This window comes from Alosa sapidissima, chromosome 14 (genome assembly GCF_018492685.1).
Source record: "Alosa sapidissima isolate fAloSap1 chromosome 14, fAloSap1.pri, whole genome shotgun sequence".
NCBI classification, from domain to species: domain Eukaryota; kingdom Metazoa; phylum Chordata; class Actinopteri; order Clupeiformes; family Clupeidae; genus Alosa; species Alosa sapidissima.
In genome coordinates this window covers 21,219,092-21,241,244 of record NC_055970.1, presented here as the reverse complement: position 1 = coordinate 21,241,244, position 22,153 = coordinate 21,219,092, and the positions used below count along the sequence as shown (strand labels likewise).

Sequence of the window (22,153 nt, the reverse complement as noted above, 5' to 3'; positions counted from 1 at the left end):
GCATTTCACTGGCGTTATGGATGTGACAAAAAGTCAATTTTCCGTGGAATTGCCCACTTACAACATGTAATGTAATATGTAATTGTGTCATTGGTGTCTTGGAACATGTCTGCCATTACCCTACATACTGTAGTACATGTATCAACTGTGTTATTTATTACTCTTTTGATACAGTGGAATGAACCCATTCAAATAAAGTGTACCAGTTAAGTACTTGTACATATACATGTACATATTATATACATCCTGTCAATGATGTCATGCATCCTGTAATTGATGTGTTGAAACGTGTCTGCTGTTACACCACACAGTACATGTGAATTAGTAGACCTGTTCCAAGACATCGAAGACACAACATACATGTCATATGTGCATGTAAGTAATTAACTGGTACACTTAATAGGTTTATTCCACTGTATCAAAGAGTAACAAGGTTGTAGCAGCACAGCTGTTACATGTACACTGAAGACAATGAGGCCTTGACTGGAGCTAAGAATGGTTTGTATATCAAATCTATCATGACCAGATTTACCCCATCCAGCAGGTCTCAGGTCAGCTGATGAAAATGTAGGCAAATTGGCAAAGTTTGGTAAAAGCACTCAGTATTACAATGTAACAACTATAGCCTATGTAGGTACCCACAAATACATAATGCAAGTACAATGATAGTACAGTACCTGATAGTACATGTTATTACACAGGTTGTACCACTGTACCTAATTAGGTACATGTAGGTACACTGTAACAGCGACACATTAAAATAAAGTGTTGCCGATGAATTTCCCCAGTAGTGGACAATAAAGACTTCTATTCTAGCCTACACGTCACATGTAGCCTACTAGAAGTGATGTTTCAGCTAGATGTGATGGTTCATAAATTAACCCTCCAACTTTGCTGATGCACAGAACAGGTGTGCTGAGCTTTGTTTTTGGCTCTTCAAAGTGTTGTAAGTAAGGTGGTGTAAGTAGCCTACAGTATAGGCAGGTGGTGAGACAGGTCAAGAAATATGGTGCAGTACTATACAGTTGATTTTCAGAAGGTGGTTTAGAGTAGTATAAATGAAATATAAATATGTGCACTGTATTACCTTATAAGAGCAGAATAAATATGGCTATGAATAACAATGTCAGTTGATATTATTTTAAATGTTGGTGACACTACATTAATAAGGAGAATAGCAATAATAAACAATAATGTGAATGCAATATCAATGGGCAATAAATGGAAATCAACAAATACTATAACATACAAACAATGACTCAGAACAGCCTAAGTGCATGCACAAATATGTCTTTACACCCCTGTAGACAGGTGCATGCAAAAACACAGAAAGCAGACAAGGATTTTGTTTTTATAACACATGTAATAAGCAATGAACATTTGAAGATGTATTGTTTTGTTCTTCTAACATCAATAGTAGTTGTGCAGAGGTTGTAACATAATGATAAATACATGCTGCCTGTCACATTATGAATATATACCCTGTCTTGCCTTGCACATCAGAAGCAGCAGCACTATGCTATTACATCGTTCACCGTAGGGACTAATATGAGGGAGACTGAGCTGCCAATCTCTCTTAACAGGTCCTGCACCATATCTACAAATATCTGTTCTGCTCTGCACAAACATAAGCAGGGTCTGATTTAGCGTGGCAGAGTGCTGATTGACAATAACATGGTTCCCTGCAGTGTTTGGTTGATTCCCATTGATGTTTGTGGGTTCTGTTTGACTGTACATTTTATGTGTGGCATCTCATTCCTCAGTTGTCTAACATGTTTTCTGACGGCCACTGATTGCATTAGCAGCTGAAAGACCAACTTGTAACAAGGTCCCAATTGTGGATACACCCATTAACAGTCCTTGCGACCAATGACATCCGGATCAACTACAAACTTTTGATTGATTTTCAACAATGAACAGTTAGTTCAGTGTAATATGTCCAGCTCTCTCCCCCATCTTAATAAGTCAACATTATATGATATGACCCTATTTTTACATTATAGCCTACATATGTTATAGCCTAACCCTTATCTATAGGTGACTGATGAGATTCATGTTAGCATATATTTATTGGCGACACAATTAATATTGGAGCTATTTCACTGTCGCAGACACAGACGTGCTTGGTAGCCTAGACTACGTAGTCATAGGCCAACATGAGACTTAACCCCTCGTGTCGTCATGACTTAGGTTAGCCTATGTTCTTACTGTTGTGATTATCTGTAGGACATATTGTCTGTGCAACACAATTGTAGGCTAGGCCTATATTTGATTTTCAGTAAGCTTATATATCAATGATAAAGCTTCTTTACTTTTTTGGTGTAATTATTTAGTTTTTTTTTCTTTTTTTTCTATGTAGGCTATTTTTTTAATGTTACATTATTATTTTGTTAATACATGGAATAAATCACCACAAACACACGCGACTGTAGCCTAATGGCTTCTTCTGTAGCCTACCCGGCTTGCGCAGCGTGGCTAACAACGCCCATAAAACAAGTGTAACCGTCGGCTCCTCGAGGCTTAATACTTAAACGAAGTTACAGCAGCTATTAGGCCCGAGGTGCAGTCAAATGGCGTCATCTGGTGGTCATACAATTCACCCGCTATTAGACCCGAAGTGCAGGAGAAGTGGATATTCAACCACGCCATCCTTCAGGTCGCAGCGACACGTAGGTGTACTTTATGTGCTGTGTCATGCTGCCATCTAGTGGTTGTGGAATATTTAACACCCATTATAGTTCTGGGAATAGATGTGCCCTCGAATAAATCTTGTACTTTGTTACAAATTATTTGGGTAATCCATCTGATAAATTGTGTTCTTCTTTTTATACTTCGTACCTTTATAAATTAAAGTGTATCATTAAGGTACCTTTTTCAATGTCATTACTCTGACATTCGACATTAGTCGACCATAAATTTGGGCAATGGGCACATTGTTAGGGGTTGACACTTTGCATAAGATTTCTCCACATTACTTGATCCAAATTCTGTGATTTTTGTTGTATAAATGTTGTACAATTATGTAGTTTCGTATCAAAGTGGAATGGTGGTTTTCATAAGTCAGCGGCGTTAGTTTGAGCACATAATTGACGTTTTGTTTACATGTGTTCAATGTAAGTCAATGGGAGCCGGAAATCCATAAATAGCGGCGTCCAAAGAATCTTTTGCCGGATAGCATGACGGCGGTTCCTACACACCGTATTCAAACTTTTTCCTTTTAGCGCGGCTATCGCGAAAATGCACACGTCACAAACACACACATTTCTCAGTTAAAACATGTACTTACCATCGTTGCGAGCAACGCAGGTACCAATTGTCTCGTCCCATATTCCACTCGCAACACAATAGTTCACTGCACTACAAACAAACATTTCTCACTCACCGCTGCCAATGGGTGTTCCATCAGAATGGTCCGTGGGGAAACCGGAGCCCTTGCGGAACCAATGTTCTTAACCACTGTCCGGTTCAGTGGCGCAAACTTTGGTTGTCATGGTGATATGTGAGTAATTGTTTTGTAGCTTTATTTCATGCATACAGTATACTAAAATAAGTAAATAGGGGATTTATGTTTTCTACTTTTTAAAAACTATTTTCTGGGGATATTGTGATTTGTATGTACTTCCAAATGTGTGTTTTTAAAGGTTTTTGTAATGCCATTTTCGGATTGGTTTATTGTCTGTCCAATCACTGCTCTCGGGTAGATTGTGAGCCCTTCAAAAGGGCAGGGGTTTTCATTTGGGGGGGAGAGCAAGGGGAAAGCACGCTTGCTGTGCTGTGCTGTGCTGTGCTGTGCTGTGCTGTGCTGTGCTGTGCTGTGCTGTGCTGTGCTGTGCTGTGCTGTGCTGTGCTGTGCTGTGCTGTGCTGTGCTGTGCTGTGCTGCTGTGAAGTCAGTGCAAGAAAAAGTGTGATCGTGATCGTTCTCTAAACAGTCTTTTGTTGTAGTTATATTTGTGTTGCCTGATTGAGGCCGGTTTTGTTTTCCGTTTATTCTCAGTTTTTGTTTTCTCTTTTGTTAATCACTGCTACTGCACTGTAAATAAAACTCGCACCCGCTTCACTTTAGTCTTGAGTTGCCTAGTCGTTTTTCTTGCGGTCATCCTGATATGAGAGAGGGGTGGGCAAGCTCCAATCTCACAGGTGGTGTCAGAAGTGGCGACAGTGGCGCCTCGAAAGAAGACGTTGAAGAAGACGACAGGCAGACTGCCAAGCATGGCATATCGGCGTCTACCCCGAGATGCCACGGAGGGACACACAGCTGAGGAGGAAGAGGAGCATCCAGATGCTGGTGAGCAGACAGAAGGTGCCAAGGGTGGAGCAACGGCAGTTCCACAGACGCTGGACATGGGCGTGCTCTTCAATCTCCTTCAGCAGTCCATTCAAGACCAGCAGCAGGAGGCCCTCAAGCAAGAAAGGCGATGGCGCAGTGTGCAGATCCAGCTGAACAATGTCCACGATGAGCTGGAGAGGGAACGGCGGAGTCCAGCAGAGTGGCGAAGGCAACCAGGTGATGACGGCGCCAGAGATCCACTGCAGGATGGACCATCGCGCAACTTGGTAGTGCCACCCCCAGGCTTCCAAGCAGCAGCAGCAGCAGCAGCCGCAGCAGCAGAACCAGCGCCAGCACCTGAAGGGCCAGTTCCAGTGCCAGTACCAGCACCAGCAGCCCCAGTGTCTCCTGTAGCAGCTCCTAGATGGCCTCCAGCACGGCAAGCAGTGCCACCCCCGGCCGTGATGACTCCAGTTTCTTGGACAAGGGCCACAGTGCCGAAGCTCGAAGAGGGGGATGACGTCGAACAATACCTGATGACATTTGAGAGACTCGCCACGGCCTACAGATGGCCAAGAGCTGATTGGGCCGTTTACCTGGTGCCGTATCTTACAGGTAGAGCCCGAGCAGCGTACGTGGCAATGGACATGCAAAACGCCATGGGGTATGACCAAGTGAAGACGGCTATCCTGGCGAAATATGAAATTAATGGAGAGACTTACCGACAAAGGTTCCGGGATCCAGACTGGAGAGCAGGAGAGACCCCACGGGAGCTGTATGACCGCCTGAGGGACCTTTACAGGAAGTGGGTGAGACCAGCAGAGAAGACGGTGGAGCAGATAGGAGAGCTCTTCATTCTGGAGCAGTATCTGCGCACCCTAGCCCCTGACATCCGGGTCTGGGTCAAAGAGCACAACCCAGCCACAGGCCAGAAGGCGGCAGAACTGGTGGAGGCGTTCCTGGCAGCTCGACCTGGACCAAAGACGTTCCGCAACCAGAACTTCAACCGGCCAGCCGCGGGCGGTAAGTCTGGTGTTCCTGGTGGGGGAGTTGGTCCTAGGGGGTTAGGACAGGTCAGAGCACCACAGCACACCTACACTTCACCCTACACCACACCACCAAGGCCACCTACACGTCCCTACACCCCGCCACCTAGACACCCAGCCCCTACAGCTACACCACCAAGACCACATGTGTTATGTCACCACTGCAGTAAACCCGGTCACATTGCCCGAGATTGCCCAGTAAGGAAAGGCCATGGGTCCGGCTTTTGTAGTGTGTTAAGACCTGAAGAGGGAGCTGACGATGCATTGTCCAGAGTACAAACAGTCCCTGTAACTGTGAATGACATGTCTACACATGCACTCCTGGACACTGGTAGCACACACACTCTAGTCCAGCCACACCTCATAGACACATCAGAGGATTTGGGGAAAGGGCAGCTGAGAGTGTGTTGTGTTAATGGAGATGAACATGTGTACCCAGTTGCTGACATTAGACTGGAAGTTCAGGGGCAAGCTTTTTTTGTTGAGAGCAGGCATTGTGAGTGGGCTACGCTATCCTGTAGTGTTGGGGCAGGATGTTGTGATTTTGCCTGAGCTTGTGCAGTCAGTGCAGCCAGTCAGCATGGTGGTGACCAGAGCGCAGGCTAAGCAGTCAGCAGATGATGAAGCAACAAAGGCTGTCTGTGATATGTTGCCATACAGTCAGACTGACATTGACCTGGATATTGACCTCCCTGCAGTATATAAAACGCCTAAGACGCGCAGACAGCGCAGGCTAGCTAAAATGCAGGGGACAACAGAGAAATCTGTAAGCCAACTACCAAAGCCGGATGGTGATTTGAAAGATGTGTGGAAGCCACCGAGTAATTTAAGGGACTTACAGAAAAGTGATGAGTCGTTGAAAAATGCTTTCTCTAAGGTTACTGAGATTGATGGTGTTAAGACAGGAGAGTCTGCTGATCTTAATGGGGAGTTTTATTTTGTCAAAGATGACTTGCTGTACCACCAACCAAAAGATGCCGCTGTTGAGCAGATTGTTGTCCCAAAATGTCTCAGAGATAAGGTGCTGTGTTTGGGGCATGACATACCATGGGCAGGACACCTGGGCACTGTTAAGACACTGGAGAAGATAGCGCAGCGTTTTCACTGGCCAGGCATGTACACTGAGGTCCTACGTTACTGTCGTTCATGTTCCATCTGTCAACTGACCAGTAAACACAAAGCTAAACCTTCCCCTTTGCATCCACTACCCATCATTGGTGTTCCCTTTCAGAGGTTAGGGATGGATATAGTGGGACCCCTTGAGAGAACACGCTCAGGTCACAGATTTATCCTTGTAATGTGTGACTATGCAACACGCTACCCCGAAGCATTCCCACTACGCAAAATCACAGCAGGTTCAGTTGCACGTGCACTTCTCCAACTGATCTCTAGGGTAGGCATACCACACGAAATCCTCACTGACCAAGGTACCGCATTTCTGTCAAAAACATTGAGGCAAGTTTATAGTTTACTGGGAATTAAGGGGATAAGGACCACTCCCTACCATCCCCAGACTGATGGGCTGGTGGAGCGGTATAACCAGACCCTGAAGGCCATGCTCAAGAAGTTTGTGGCGGACAATGGCAAAGACTGGGACCAGTGGTTGCCATACCTCCTGTTTGCCTACAGGGAGGTACCACAGGCATCCACTGGTTTCTCCCCGTTCGAGCTCCTGTATGGGCGCCAGGTCCGGGGCCCACTGGATCTTCTGCGCGACACCTGGGTGACCCCGAAACCCCAGGAGCAGGACAGTGTGCTCTCGTATGTCTTGAAGATGCGACAGAAGATGGAGGAGATGGCGACCATCGTGGAGGACAACATGACAAAGGCCCAGCAGACCCAGGCTCGGTGGTATGACCAGAGGGCGAGGCAGAGGAGCTTCGCGCCTGGGCAGCAGGTCCTGCTGTTGCTGCCGACCACCGAGAACAAGCTGCTGGCCCGGTGGCAAGGACCGTACCGGGTGACACGTCAGCTGGGGCCTGTGACGTATGAGCTGGAGATGCCGGGGCGTCGAAAGACCAAGCAGGCGTTCCACGTAAACCTGCTCAAGGAGTGGCGGGACCGGGAAGAAGTGCCCAGCCAGCAGCTGATGGTGCAGGATGTGCAGGGTGATGTAGAGCCACCAGAGCAGTTCTTCCCGTCAGCAGTTTCACCAACTGACCCTGAGATTTCCCACTTGACGGCTCAGCAGGCGCAGGAATTGAAGGCCATCATTCCTCCTGGCCTGTTTTCTGAGCAGCCGGGACGGACGCAGCTGGTGGAACACGACCTGCTGCTGAAGGACACTACGCCGGTGCGGCAACGCATGTACCGCATCCCAGAGCGGCTGCTTCCCGCTCTGCAGGAGGAGCTGGAGGTGATGAAGCAGCTGGGCGTGATCGAGAGGTCCAGCAGCAGCTGGAGCAGTCCAGTTGTGCTGGTCCCGAAGAAGCACGGGAGCATTCGCTTCTGCATTGACTTCAGGCAGTTGAACGCACAGTCCACCTTTGACGCCTACCCAATGCCCAGGCTGGAGGACCTGATCGAGGGGCTTGGGAGGGCGTCCTACATCACCACGCTGGACCTCTGCAGGGGGTATTGGCAGGTGCCCCTGGCAGAGGAGGCAAAGCAGTACACAGCCTTTCGTACTCCGCAGGGGCTGTACCAGTTCACCACCATGCCCTTTGGCTTGCAGGGGGCGCCAGCAACCTTCCAGAGGCTGATGGACCGTGTCCTGGAGGGCACGGGCGGTTACGCAGCGGCCTATCTGGATGACGTGGTGGTCTGGAGCGCCACCTGGAGTGAGCACCTTGAACACCTGGGCAAGGTGTTCCGTCGGATCAGTGAGGCTGGGCTGACCATTCAGCCGAAAAAGTGCTCTCTGGCCCAGCAGGAGGTGCGATACCTGGGCCACATCATCGGCAAGGGGGTCATTAGGCCCCAGAAAGACAAAGTTGGGGCGGTCCGAGACTGTCCTCGGCCAAAGACAAAGAAGGACGTCCGATCTTTCTTGGGTCTCGCCGGTTGGTACCGGAGATTCATACCCAACTTCGCTTCCCGTGCTGCACCCCTCACAGACCTGACTCGCAAGTCGGGGTCAGCCAAGGTCGAGTGGGGAGAGGTGCACGAGCGGGCTTTCCAGGACCTGAAAGGGGCTCTGGTTGCTGAGCCTGTTCTACAGAGCCCAGATTTTGAACAGACATTCACAGTTCAGACTGATGCCTCTGGGGTTGGGCTGGGGGCAGTCCTTCTTCAGGGGGAGGCGGAGCAGCAGAAGCCGGTGGCTTATATAAGCCGCAAGCTCTTCCCTCGCGAGACCAGGTACTCTGTGGTGGAGCTTGAGTGCCTGGCTGTAAAGTGGGCACTAGAGACCTTTAAATACTACCTGCTGGGTAGAGACTTTCTTTTGGAGACTGATCACAGGGCCCTACAATGGCTGGGCCGAATGAAAGACTCGAATGCTCGAATCACTCGGTGGTTTTTGTCGTTGCAACCTTTTAGGTTTACTGTGAGGTACAGGGCGGGGTCACAGAACCCTGTTGCGGACTTCCTGTCTCGCCACCACCATGGCGAGCCAACAGAAGGGGGAGGAAATGTGAAAAATGACAATGTGTGGTAGTGACATTTTTCACCAAAACGCCAGCGACACATCCTTTCTACACTCACACACACCTCCCGACACGCACAGACACTCCCATTGACACGCCAGCACACTCCCGCACACACACATAGACCCAGACACCTGTTAGCATCTCCTACACACCGTATTCAAACTTTTTCCTTTTAGCGCGGCTATCGCGAAAATGCACACGTCACAAACACACACATTTCTCAGTTAAAACATGTACTTACCATCGTTGCGAGCAACGCAGGTACCAGTTGTCTTGTCCCATATTCCACTCGCAACACAATAGTTCACTGCACTACAAACAAACATTTCTCACTCACCGCTGCCAATGGGTGTTCCATCAGAATGGTCCGTGGGGAAACCGGAGCCCTTGCAGAACCAATGTTCTTAACCACTGTCCGGTTCAGTGGCGCAAACTTTGGTTGTCATGGTGATATGTGAGTAATTGTTTTGTAGCTTTATTTCATGCATACAGTATACTAAAATAAGTAAATAGGGGATTTATGTTTTCTACTTTTTAAAAACTATTTTCTGGGGATATTGTGATTTGTATGTACTTCCAAATGTGTGTTTTTAAAGGTTTTTGTAATGCCATTTTCGGATTGGTTTATTGTCTGTCCAATCACTGCTCTCGGGTAGATTGTGAGCCCTTCAAAAGGGCAGGGGTTTTCATTTGGGGGGGGAGAGCAAGGGGAAAGCACGCTTGCTGTGAAGCTGTGAAGTAAAGTAAGTGCAAGAAAAAGTGTGATCATGATCGTTCTCTAAACAGTCTTTTGTTGTAGTTATATTTGTGTTGCCTGATTGAGGCCGGTTTTGTTTTCCGTTTATTCTCAGTTTTTGTTTTCTCTTTTGTTAATCACTGCTACTGCACTGTAAATAAAACTCGCACCCGCTTCACTTTAGTCTTGAGTTGCCTAGTCGTTTTTCTTGCGGTCATCCTGATATGAGAGAGGGGTGGGCAAGCTCCAATCTCACAGAGCCTTTTTGCGCAAACATTAACGGACACCATCTCTTCAGCTTGACTGATTAAAATCTAGTCAACTAAAGCAGACATCCGTATACCGGACATGGCTATTCAATTTGCGTCATAGGCTGTAGATATTTTCAATTGTAGATGCACTCTTTAAAGTTAATAGTAACCTCCTCACATTCCTTAATATTTCGGATTTAAAACCCACTACAGCACATTATATTAGGCTACAATTTAAATGGACATTTTAAGCGCTATTATTTCCTCTCGTTTTCCACCTTGTGAACTCTACTATACTAGGCTAGCCTACAATAAAGGCACATTATCTTTTGGCTATTGCGCAAAAGCCTCTTGTTCCATTCTTACAACATAGCCTGTCACAACATACCGTGACAGTCGTATCTTTTCGGTAGTTATTTCTAACTTTCCATGCTAATGATGCTCAAAATGCAACACAACTGTTGATTTATTGCAGGTTTTCAGGTTTATGGCATGACTCGTAAGCAGAGAAAAGCTGTTGCTCTCAAATACTGTCCACTTAGGCCTAGTCCACACGTACCAAAACGATCTTTTTTTCCTCCGTTTTCCCTGGAACCGTATCAAGAATATTTGCGTCCAAACGGATCCATCTCAACACGTTACTTCATACCCCAGGCCTATAGGTGGCACTGTGTCTTTACAGAAATTCACCAAAACTTGCAAAACTTGCGCTTTAAAAACAGACAGAATAGGCTACGGCGAAATGGCTAGTGCAAGGAAACCAGAATTGTTTGTGTGGACTGATGGTGAACTGTCAACTGTAGCCAACTGTAAAACTAATAAACTTTATTTTACGGTTTGTGAAGGGCGCAGTCCCGTCCTTTATTTGGCTAACGCAGGTAGGCCTACTAATCACCTTTACTTTCTTTGGTTGTAGGATAGTCCGTGATTCACATTAGTTTTGGCTATCACCGCAATTAGGCTACTAAACGCAAGGCTTACCCAAGTTCTAGGCTATTCTGTCGCCACATTTATAATATTGCTATAAAACCTTCGTTAGTAACAGTCAATACTTTTGCCTGCATCAAATCGTGCATTCGCATTCAGTGTGCTACCATCTGCTTAACGTGAGTTCTAAGCGTCTTTGTATGCTTATATCTGATTTCACTCAACTGTGAATGCATGTATATAGGCCTATGTTGTAAGACATGTAAAATAAATGAATGACACTGGCACTACGCACAAATTAATGTAGCCTAAACTTACACCACACTTTCCTAATAACTTAAGTTCTCTCGCGTCACTGACAGTAGCTAGAATGCATAAAAAAACACCGGGAAAAACAGTGTTCAGTCCACCAAGTCATAAGCTATCGGCGCTGCGCAGCATCAGTTGTGATGTTTATCTTAACGGAGTGTAATAGTAGGTAATGTCATGTATGAAAACTAGTATTGTTAGGCAATACTATAAGTGCAAGTCCAGGGCAGCTGATGTGTGGCGATGACATCATCGATACGCAAGCAGGATGTGTGGTTTCGCTGTCTAAACGAACTCAAACGGGCTACGGTTTCAGATTTCTCCACTCTAGGACCAGGTTTCAGAAAAGTGCGGTTTCGGGCAGTGCGTTTACAGGCTTCGTTTGGACGCTCGGCCAAGACGAAGCAAAACCTCTGCGTTTAACCTAAAAAGCGTCTCCGTGTGGACAGGCCCTTTATCAACAGAGTCAGTGTGCTGATGAAGATTAAATAGGCAGATATGGGAGGTTTGCATAGTGACTTCATGCTCCCTTTAAAGAGTATTTTTAGTATTTTCAAAGTGATTTATGTTCCATTCTTACAACATAGCCTGTCACAACATACCGTGACAGTCGTATCTTTTCGGTAGTCATTTCTAACTTTCCATAGAAAAGTTTGAGAACCTGTGGCCTGAAACAATAAAACAATATTGGTGGATAATTGTTTGCTCTGAAGTGAATGGGTCGCGATGGTCTGTCATTTTTAAAAAGTGGGTCCCCAGAAAAAAAGTTTGGGAAACTGATCTAAACAATATTCAAACTAAAACAATAGCACCCTAAGCTATTTTTAAAGGGGGACTTGGCAACTATTTCAACTTAATAAACCCGTTTAGGAATCATTTGGATGGTTATGGTTAGGATGGTTAAATGGCCTGTTCCGGTGAAAATGGGGACTTTCCCCGCTCCCCCTATCGTCCCCAGGCGGAAAACCAACATTGGGACTACCATCCCGGTAAGAGAAGTGAGAAACAACGTTTTTAAATTGTGTTTCTTACCTTGTTACCTCCACACAGGTAACACTTTACGGAGTAACAAATCAACTAAAAGGCTCATGATCCTTCCTGATCAACAGCGTTACACAATGCAATATCAAGCAATCAGGGCAGACATTGACAATGTCAGAGACTTGTCTCCACTTTGTACCACTTGACAAGTTCAGTTTTGACTTTTTGAGATAATCTCTGATGCAATATAGGCTATGAAATGTAACAGGCAGGTCAGCATTGATCTGTTGATTTATTGCAGGTTTTCAGGTTTATGGCATGACTCGTAGGCAGAGAAAAGCTGTTGCTCTCAAATACTGTCCACTTAATCAACAGAGTCAGTGTGCTGATGAAGATTAAATAGACAGATATGGGAGGTTTGCAAAGTGACTTCATGCTCCCTTTAAAGAGTATTTTTAGTATTTTCAAAGTAATTTATTTTTGACACTTTGCATGGCTACTGTACTTCATAGTTTATTTTGCTACACTTAAAATATTTTATTTAATTTTATTTTGTATTAATTTTATTTTATTTTATTTTATTTTAAAATACATTTTGATGTATGTTTGCCCATCCCTGCTCGTACACATATACCCACACACACTGACACACAGTGTAAAAATAGACGTACAGCACAGAGATGTGTAATATGACCGTTGCATAATGGCAAAAGTGTACTTGTGTGATGTGGATACAGAAAGGCATTTGGGTGTTGCAGTGTTGCAACTTGCTAAAGCAGTTGACACAGACACACAAATACACACACACACACACACTCAGACATGCACATAGGCGCACACATACACATAGGTACAGTGCAACTGGAAACCGGACCATTGATAGAAGTAGGATGCACCAGAGCTCAGTTTCAACCATCATAACAAAGGGTCTGAATACTTATGTAAATGAGGGCTGCCGGGGCCTACTGGTTAGCGCTTCGGACTTGTGACCGGAGGGTTGCCGGTTCCATACTCCGACCAGTAGAAACGGGTAACGGCTGAAGTGCCCTTGAGCAAGGCACCTAACCCCTCACTGCACCCGAGCGCCGTTGTAGCAGGCAGCTCACTGCGTCGGGATTAGTGTGTGCTTCACCTCACTGTGTGTTCACTGTGTGCTGAGTGTGTTTCATTAATTCATGAATTTGGAAAAATGCAGAGACCAATTTCCCTCACGGGATCAAAAGAGTATTTATACTATACTTATTTCAGTCTTTTATTTTTTTATAAATTTACGAAACTCTCCGAACACCTGCTTTCTTGTAGAGTGTTGGAGCATTGTGTGTAGATTGATGAAAAAAATAATTGAATGCATTTTAAGATGAATCTGAAACATAACAAAATGTGGAAACTTGAAAGGGTCTGAAAACTTTCTGGTTGTACTGTACGTACGGTATATGCAGCATACACACACACCCACACATACAAAAATGCTGGCACATGTAAAAATCTAGACAAACCATAATGGTGTAATATGAATACAGACAGGCATTTTGGTGTTACCTAAGTATACTTTGTCTTTGCATGCTTGTTTTGATGGGGTAGTGCACACAAGTTTGTAACCTTCTAGAGAGTAGGAGCAATAATTTGATTTATTATCATTGTGCAACCCAGGGGAGATTATGTGACACTTGTGGTTTACATGGAATTCCAGGAGTAGGGGATGGAGAGAGGTTGAGAAGCATGCTTCAGATTCCTATATGTGATAGCATTGCATTTGGGGTAGCTTTTTGTGTTTTGTCAGCTGATTTATGTCCATTGTATGTCTATGGAGGAATATCTTACAGTTGAATGGGTTAAAAAATTATAGATATCCCCACAGAACTTCCACAGCTGATTATGTACATTAAGTCAATATTGTTTTATATTGCAACTGCATTGTATTGTGGCTCATAATTATAGGGCTGTGGCCCGTCACATGCATTTTCGTTGTTTATAATCTCCTCAAGGATCCATTACACGTGTCAAGGATCCATTACACCATTCATTGAATTGGACCTGTTTGCCTTTTGTTACCTCACTTCAGGTTAGTGGTTGTAGATGCGTTATTTTATCACAATTTTACCACCTTGACAATAGCAACACCTATGTGAGAATGTTGTTTATTGACTTCAGCTCAGCATTCAACACTATCATCCCCTCCAAACTGATCGCCAAACTCAGTGAATCAATATCTCCCTCTATAACTGGATTCTGGCCTTCCTAACCAACAGACCTCAGTCTGTTAGGTTAGATAACCACACCTCCTCAACCATCACCCTGAACACCGGCGTACCACAGGGATGTATGCTGAGCCCTCTCCTACGACTGCACACCTGTACATGGCTCACCATTGTCAAGTTTACAGATGACACTACAGTGATTGGGCTCATCAGCAACAACGATGAGACGGCCTACAGGGAGGAGGTCCAGCACCTAACATCATGGTGCACTGACAACAACCTGGCTCTCAACACCAAGAAGACCAAAGAGCTTATTGTGGACTTCAAGAAGTCTAAAGCTAGCACGCACACCCCCATTCTCATCAACGAGTCGTGTCACCTGCTTCATGTTTCTGGGTGTCCACATCTCTCTTGGACCCTCAACACCTCTACCCTGATCAAGAAGGCTCACCAGCGTCTCTTCTTTCTGGTATGGCAACTGCTCCAACCTGAGACTGTTCACCCCACTCCCCTCTGGGAGGCATTACAGGTCTTTCCACACCCAAACCAGCAGGTTTAGAGGAAGCTTCTTTCCTGCGGCTGTCACCCCACTGAATTCTAGCTCTTTATCCTGGTGACAACCAACCAACTAAGCCCCCATATCCCACCCATAGTGTTCTATTTATTTACAAATGCACATACTGTAATTACACTTATACATAGCCATATTCTACTGCTCTTAATCCTGCACAAACACTTTAACTTTTAAAAACTGATTCAAGAGTGGAAAGATTTGTGCGTGCATGCACTGTTTTTATCCAGCCACGGCGTGTTCTTGAGTGGAGCAAGTCGCTGTGTCAGGTATGTGTTAGACTGAATATGTTGTCTTGAGGTTTGAGAGCATGATCACATATCTGCCTTAATCCGTCATATTAATCTGTCACTACATGTCCATACTGATCATGTGATTTGTTAGCATCTAGAATATACTGCCCAAAACACAGTACAGTACAGTACAGTTCACTTTTCAGTTTCAAGACTTTTCAGGTGCACACTTAGTGCTTGAGCCAGAGGGGTTGGTTGGTACCATAGCTCATAGCTAATTTCTTGTTCCCATTTTCAAATTTGTGACACATTTTGTTTCTCAATTTTCTGCTGTAAGATGCAGAAGATATGTTTCCAAGAAAAGATAATATCACTTTTTTAGAATCACGAAACTCTTACCTATGTAGGTCTTGCAGCTGCAGGAAGTCTCAATCTAACGAAATCCTTATGTGGCAAGTTTGCTCTCACTTGATGGTCACAGACGTAACTACAGCACTACTCATTAGTACTTCTCATTAGATGCACACCTCACACTGAGGAAACATGCAGGTTCTAAACGACTCAAACTCAAACATCACCAGCACTTCAGTAGAGACCCAGGTCAGCACTGCATTGCTGAGCCTCTGTTTTCTGATAGGTATTCCTGGGAACATTGTAGTCGTGGTGGTCATCCTTCGCAACTTTAAGAAGGACAACTTCACCCTGCATCTGATGCTGAATCTGGCTGTCTCTGACATCTTATCTTTGATCTCCTTACCTGTATGGATTTACTACTTGAACGCTGATTGGATCTTCAGCCAAGCTCTCTGCAAGTTTCTTTACTTCCTCGTGTACACCAGTATGTCCTCTGGTGTGTTGACCGTAACTGTGATGAGTGTCCAAAGGTACCTGGTGGTTCTTCATAGGAACCAGTGGACCAAGCTGGGCAATAAAGGAGAAAAAGTTCTGCTGTTCTGTCTGTGGATATTTGCATGTATTCTCTCCAGCCCTGCAGCTGTCAAAACACAGATAGTAGAGGAAGGACAGAGCCACTACTGCTTGGGAATATCGGGGCTAGATCAGGAGACTCTCGCCATTCTCTTGTGCGAGATACTTCTGGGGTTTGTTCTTCCGTTCTCCATCATAGCGAGCTCTTACTACTGCCTCCATAAGAAAGTCAACCAGACAGCGTTCTTCAGCAACGACAGACTGACCAAAGTGGTGACCACCATTGTGGTGACTTTTGTGATCCTCTGGTTACCCGGTCATATGATCAATCTTGTAAAGATACTAGCTATTGCCCTGAAATCAGCTAATCCGTCTGTCTCTGCAAAACTTAATAGTTTCTCAGAATTAAGTAAAAATATTGTATATAGCTTTACATTTCTCAATAGCTGTGTGAACCCGCTTCTTTATGCCTGCACATTCAGCACACTTTTTTGACATTTTGCAAGAGGGGAGAATAGGGACCATCACACAGGACTCTGGAGGACCACATAAAGGACATTACAGATACAGGTCTGCTCAAATATTTCCACTGATTTGTTATCTTAAGAGGTCGTCTTCAACAACCACACACTGACCAAACTGGTTATTACCATTGTGGTGTCTTGTGATCCTCTGGTTGCCTGTTCATATGAATAAACTTTAAAGATACTAGCCATTGCCATAACCTCAGCTAACCTATTGGCCTCTGCTATTTCCACTATTTTTTTTTCTGTCTGTACACTTACAAAGTTTTCAATGCTTCGGTTTACATGTAGGGCCCCTATGCTACCGTGGAAGTGTGGTGCTATTTTGAGCCTTGTTAGCGGTATAGAAAAAGCCATTTCTTTTTACTTTACATGTGTCCCAAAGACTAGTGTTGTAAGCTAATTAGCGGTTTGTGGTAAAACTGGTCACGTTTGATTTGAAAACATATCCCAGAGAACGGACGAACTCGGTACACATGTGTTATTAACCACTAGGTTCATTTTGCGCCGGAATTGTCCTTTAAAGGTCAGTCTCACCGGGCCTCTGGGAAATAGAGTTCATCAGCGGTGGCCCGGTGCCTACAGTCGGGCCACGGCAGTGCAAACAGGGCTTGATGACGTCACCTCAGTCCCAGATGTGAAAGTACACGGCAGAGCTCCAGCTGGAAGTGGAGGACAACCACAACTAGTCAGGACACAATAAGGCTGCAGTTTGACTCCCTTCACCCATGCAAAGATTAGAAGGCTGTTCGCCGTCCCTTTGGCACGATCCCATGTGATCGTTGAGTTTGTTATGGATATCTTCTGACCCCTCCCGTCTCCAGATGATCCGATCACACGTCGCTGGCGCAGCCACCCGAGAGTCGGACAGCGAACACCACCGTAACTACAAGGCAGAAAATGGATAGAAAGAGCAAATAAACGTCCTTCCCTGTTCAGTGTGGAATGGTTGACATGGCTCCTCCTCACCGATCCCGGCAGGACGCACAGCAACTCAGCCAGGACGCACAGCAACTCAAACAGCCGCCCAGCCAGAGATCCTGTGCCATGCAAAGGTCATGCTTACCATGGAAAAACAAAGTTGTGCACGCAAATAGAACTGTTGTTAAAATCTTCATTTAGGTCTATATTTTATTGTTTGTAACTGATCTGATTGAATTTGATGGAGAATTACACTCTTTTTACATCATAAATATGGTGTGCAACCATACAGAAACAACATTTTTCACATGGTAATATTATACATATTTAAAAAGTGGATAAATGGAATCAAACAAATTGTGTCATTTGACAAATTCCAGATTGACAAGGGAATGGTAGAGCAATGTCTATGCTCAGCTTGCCTTTAAGAGCACAACTCCTTACATTTGTAAGGCTTTTGTTTTTAAGTCAGCAAGTTCCATGGCCATGTCACATCCATAACGTTTTATAGGAAAAGTTTATGCTACACATACAGTGTTGATGCAACAATGTCCATAGTGTCTGTGCAAAGCTGATTTATATCAATGTAAAGTGTGATGACCAAATTGTGCCCCTTTCTTACTTTTAAAACCTTTCATGGTGCGTTGTGGATCTGACATTATGGATTTTACATAATGTGAATTTACAAGGCTGGAGACTTTATTAACCCAGTTTGGCACTGTTACCTAGCTTTTTTAATTAACTTGGAGTGGGTTATTCTACTTAAAAGGAAGCTATAGGCCAACTGGAACAGCCCACTTTCATTGAAACTGAGTCATAGACACTGACTCAGAGCCCTCTACAATGCCTGAGACCTGAGCAGCAATGTAAAACAGATTGAAATTCAACCAGATTGAAATTCAAAGGTGCATTGGCATTTGAAAATAAGCAAAATCCTACAAGAATTGGTAACACTATTGAGTGATTTTAAAAAGTAAGGAAACATTTGAGTGCATTATCAAATTTTCAAGATATAAGATTTAGTGACATTTATAATGTACTCCCCGTACAGCACAGTGATGCGTAATATGACCGATGCTGCACAATGACAGAAGCATACTTGTGCAATGTGGGTGCAGATTTGCATCTTAGTGTCACCAAATTATCTGCTGTCTGTTATTACAAACTTACTGAAACAGTGCACTGCATGTCTAGATGCACAAGACTGACCTTGTGAATATGAGCATGATTTTGGCCTTATTACACATTTTTGTACAAAATGTAAACATGTATTTCTGCTTTGCTGCTTTTTTGTATTTCTGGTTAGACGCAAACTGCATTTTGTTGTCTTTGTACTTGTACTTTGCACAATTATAATAAAGTTGAATCTAATCTAATCAGCAAGAATCTGAGAATTCAACGATCATTGCACAGCTCAGGGGAGAGCATGTTAACATTTGCGGTTTGCAAGGAATTGCAGGAGTAGGGGATGGAGAGAAGTTGAGAAGCGTGATTCATTCTCCTCAGATTGTGTTGCCATGTACTAAGTGGTCATATTATGTACCACTTTGTGGTACATTTAGTTGAGACTGTGATCTTTGAGCAACATCATTTGCCCTTCATATCCTTCCTGTTTGTCATGCGGTTGACATGTTCACTGCCTCACGGAGGTAAGTTGCGGTAAAGGGCATGACATAATTCTCCAGTTCTCTTGTGCTCATCCTTGCTTCACATTTTTGGCTCAAGGCATCCTGAGGGAAACATGGACAACCACTCCAGCTCAAACATCACCAGCACAGATGTAGCAAAGCAGGTCAGCACTGGATTGTTAAGTTTCTGTTGTCTGCTGGGCATCCCCGGAAACATTTTTGTTGTAGTGTTCATCCTTCGCCACTTCAAGAAGGACAACTTCACCCTGCATCTGATGTTGAATCTGGCTGTTTCTGACATCCTATGTTTAACCACTTTGCTGGGGTTTATCTACAATATGAACTTTGAATGGACATTAGGCCCTACTTTCTGCAAGCTCCTGTTCTTCCTCGTCCTCAGCAGTATCTACTCTAGTGTCTTGACTGTAACTCTGATGAGCGTTCAGAGGTACCTGTTGGTTCTGCACCGAAACCAGTGGGCCAAGCTGGGCAGGAAAGGAGAGAAGGTTCTGCTCTTTTGTCTGTGGGCACTTGCATTTATGCTCTCCAGCCCAGGTTCTTCAAATGCAGACGTAGCAGAAGGACAAAAGTACTGCACACGATCCAGTTCAGATCAGAAGAATCTAGTCATTGTTATATGTGAGATTCTGCTGGGGTTTGTTCTTCCGTTCTCCATCATAGTGAGATCTTACTACTGCCTCCATAAGAAGGTCAACCAGACAGCCTTCTTCAGCAACTGCAGACTGACCAAACTGGTAACTACCATTGTGCTGACTTTTGTGATATTGTGGATCCCTGTTCATGTGATAAACCTTGTGCAGATAGTAGCAATTGCCTTGACATACACTAATCCATCTGCATCAAACAAAATCATGAGCTTTTGGGATTCAGGCCACATTGTTGTCAAAAGTTTCACATTTCTCAATAGTTGTGTTAATCCATTTTTATATTTTTGTTCATCTCGACAACGTTTCCAAAGCCTTTCAAATCAGACACCTTAAGAACAAGGGGTATATTTTGATATTGCTTATAGGTAGCCTGTAGTGGGATAGGGGTGGAAGAGTGCTGCCTTATTGGACAAGAGTGTTTTTTATATGTCCAGTGTTCAAACGGCTGTCACATTTCTATTAGTATCCTTAACAAACAACATAAATAGACATAAACCTGGGCTGCACCACATGCTATTCATTTAATTTTTAACTGCCATCCTTTTTTACCCATCTATTCTGTAAGTGTAATTGGAGCTCCATGGGCAATTCACATTCTTGCCAACGGGCTTCTCTGTTGTGTAACTCGTGCTGTCAATGTTTCTATTTATTATGTAACGTGTTGTCTGTCATGTCCATGTTGATATACAGTATGTACTGGGTTATGCTTTGATGAGTCCAAGACTTGCAAGTTCATACATATCCTTGGATATGAAAACTGAATATTGAAAATTGAAATGCAAAATGAATTGCCATTTGAATTCTGAGACTGAAGTACCATGGCAAAATGGAATGCAATTCAATCCATGTTTATTCTATTTTTTAACCAAAATTATTGGAATTGATTTTAGGATTTCATTGTCACTTTGCAGATTAAAATACAATTTGTTGGAAATTATTGCAAATTGTAATATTAAATTGCATAATGAATTGGCAATTGCATAATGTAATGTCTTTTTGAATTGCATATTGCAGATTGCATTCTCATTTGAATAAAGCTACCCATATGCTTCCATACTTACTACTGCCTCCATAGACTTCAGCAACCAGAGACTGAACAAACTGGTGACTGCCATTGTGGTGACTTTTGTGATTTTCTGGTTACCTGTTCATGTGATTAATCTTGTAAAGATACTACATAGCCATTGCCCTGAAATCAGCTTACCCATTGGTCTCTGACAAGCTTCATTATGTGTGGTATTTTAGCATAGATATTGTAAATAGCTTTAAAACATTTCAGAAAGTAAGAGCTGTAGACTGTTGTGTGTCATCTGTAAATATGATATTGTCTGCGTTTTCTGGCAACATTACACAGTTTCATGACTAACTTTCCCTTTATCCGTATAGGTTTTACAAAACTAAACTAATTTTTGCAGGGCACTAATTTGGTCCAATTTTCATGAAACTTGGTATAGATGATCTTCAGACCAAGCCTCACAAAAGAAAGTTATAGCAGGCATTTTGATATTTGAAAGAGTTCATTCAATACAGCCAATAAAATTTGACCGTGAAATCGCCAAACAGGAAGTGAGCTCATATCTCAGCAGGGCTTTGATGTATGAAGTCCAAACTTGGTATAGGGACTTGGCACCTGATTGTGAGAACACACTAGAAAATTAAACTTCCGGTCGGCTAGCTACGTCTAGTTAGCTTCATTGGGATAGTATGGCAGAAGAAGATAGAGAGGCTAACTTGGGAGGAAAACAACAAATGCCATTAGGAGGTCAGACTGCAATTTTGTACTTCGCTACCCAAGGCTATTCAGCCCTACGGAGTGGGTAGACGATGTGGCAGCGGCCGCTGTATCGTGTGGAGAAACTCGCAAATCCTTATCTGTTTGGTAACTATGGTAACTAGTTTAGAAAGTCATTACAGTACTGTTCTCTTATGACCAATCCTTTCTGTCTTCCAAAAGAAGACCAAGTAGCAAAATATTTTATGTCCCTTTTATTCCTGCCTGGTTGGCTCCTCCACTGCACATGGTTGGGCATTATGGATTTTGGCACGTGGCTACTTTCATTAGCCAATGCTGTGTAGGAGTTGAGTCATTAACAATGATCCATTAATTCCAGGGGGTGTTATTGCCGTGGCCAACTGAGCATACTGATACAAACTTGATCTGTTGTTTGGCTTGTTTGGGTGTCTATATGCTAAAGCAGCTTCATCGAAAATCATGCTATTACTCATGCTACCTATAGTTTCTAGTCACATTTCTCTATACAGAGATAAACAGGAGACCTAGCAGTTGATTTAGGTGTACTTGATACTTAGCTAGCAAAAATAGCAGAATGGCAGAATGATCTCTCATCTTTCTTCCTGTGACCTACTTAGAATTA

General features: G+C 44.0%; 3 protein-coding genes across 5 annotated transcripts in view; 2 read left to right on the top strand and 1 right to left on the bottom strand.

The window, feature by feature from the left end:
* LOC121681256 (type-2 angiotensin II receptor-like) overlaps positions 1-3,549 on the bottom strand; it is a 12,552-nt gene extending 9,003 nt beyond the window's left edge. For 2 of the 3 annotated variants that reach the window (XM_042060892.1, XM_042060891.1), the window contains exon 1: positions 3,287-3,549. In XM_042060892.1, the coding sequence (XP_041916826.1) occupies positions 3,287-3,289 (3 nt within the window). In that variant the 5' untranslated portion in view covers positions 3,290-3,549. The remainder of the gene's footprint in view (positions 1-3,286) is intronic. The other variant, XM_042060890.1, reaches the window with a different exon arrangement.
* A 661-nt stretch (positions 3,550-4,210) lies between these two features.
* LOC121682500 lies at positions 4,211-6,361 on the top strand. The gene has a single exon (XM_042062655.1). It carries the CDS (start codon positions 4,211-4,213, stop codon positions 5,864-5,866), a length of 1,656 nt encoding a protein of 551 aa, XP_041918589.1. The 3' UTR covers positions 5,867-6,361.
* Positions 6,362-15,599: 9,238 nt separating this feature from the next.
* LOC121681258 (leukotriene B4 receptor 1-like) lies at positions 15,600-16,541 on the top strand. The gene has a single exon (XM_042060893.1). It carries the CDS (start codon positions 15,654-15,656, stop codon positions 16,530-16,532), a length of 879 nt encoding a protein of 292 aa, XP_041916827.1. The 5' UTR covers positions 15,600-15,653; the 3' UTR covers positions 16,533-16,541.
* The last annotated feature ends 5,612 nt before the right edge of the window (positions 16,542-22,153 follow it).

Excerpts from the sequence above, each read along its gene's own strand:
- LOC121682500 (XM_042062655.1), top strand. The coding sequence starts at position 4,211 with ATGGCATATCGGCGTCTACCCCGAGATGCCACGGAGGGACACACAGCT.
- LOC121681258 (XM_042060893.1), top strand. The coding sequence starts at position 15,654 with ATGCAGGTTCTAAACGACTCAAACTCAAACATCACCAGCACTTCAGTA.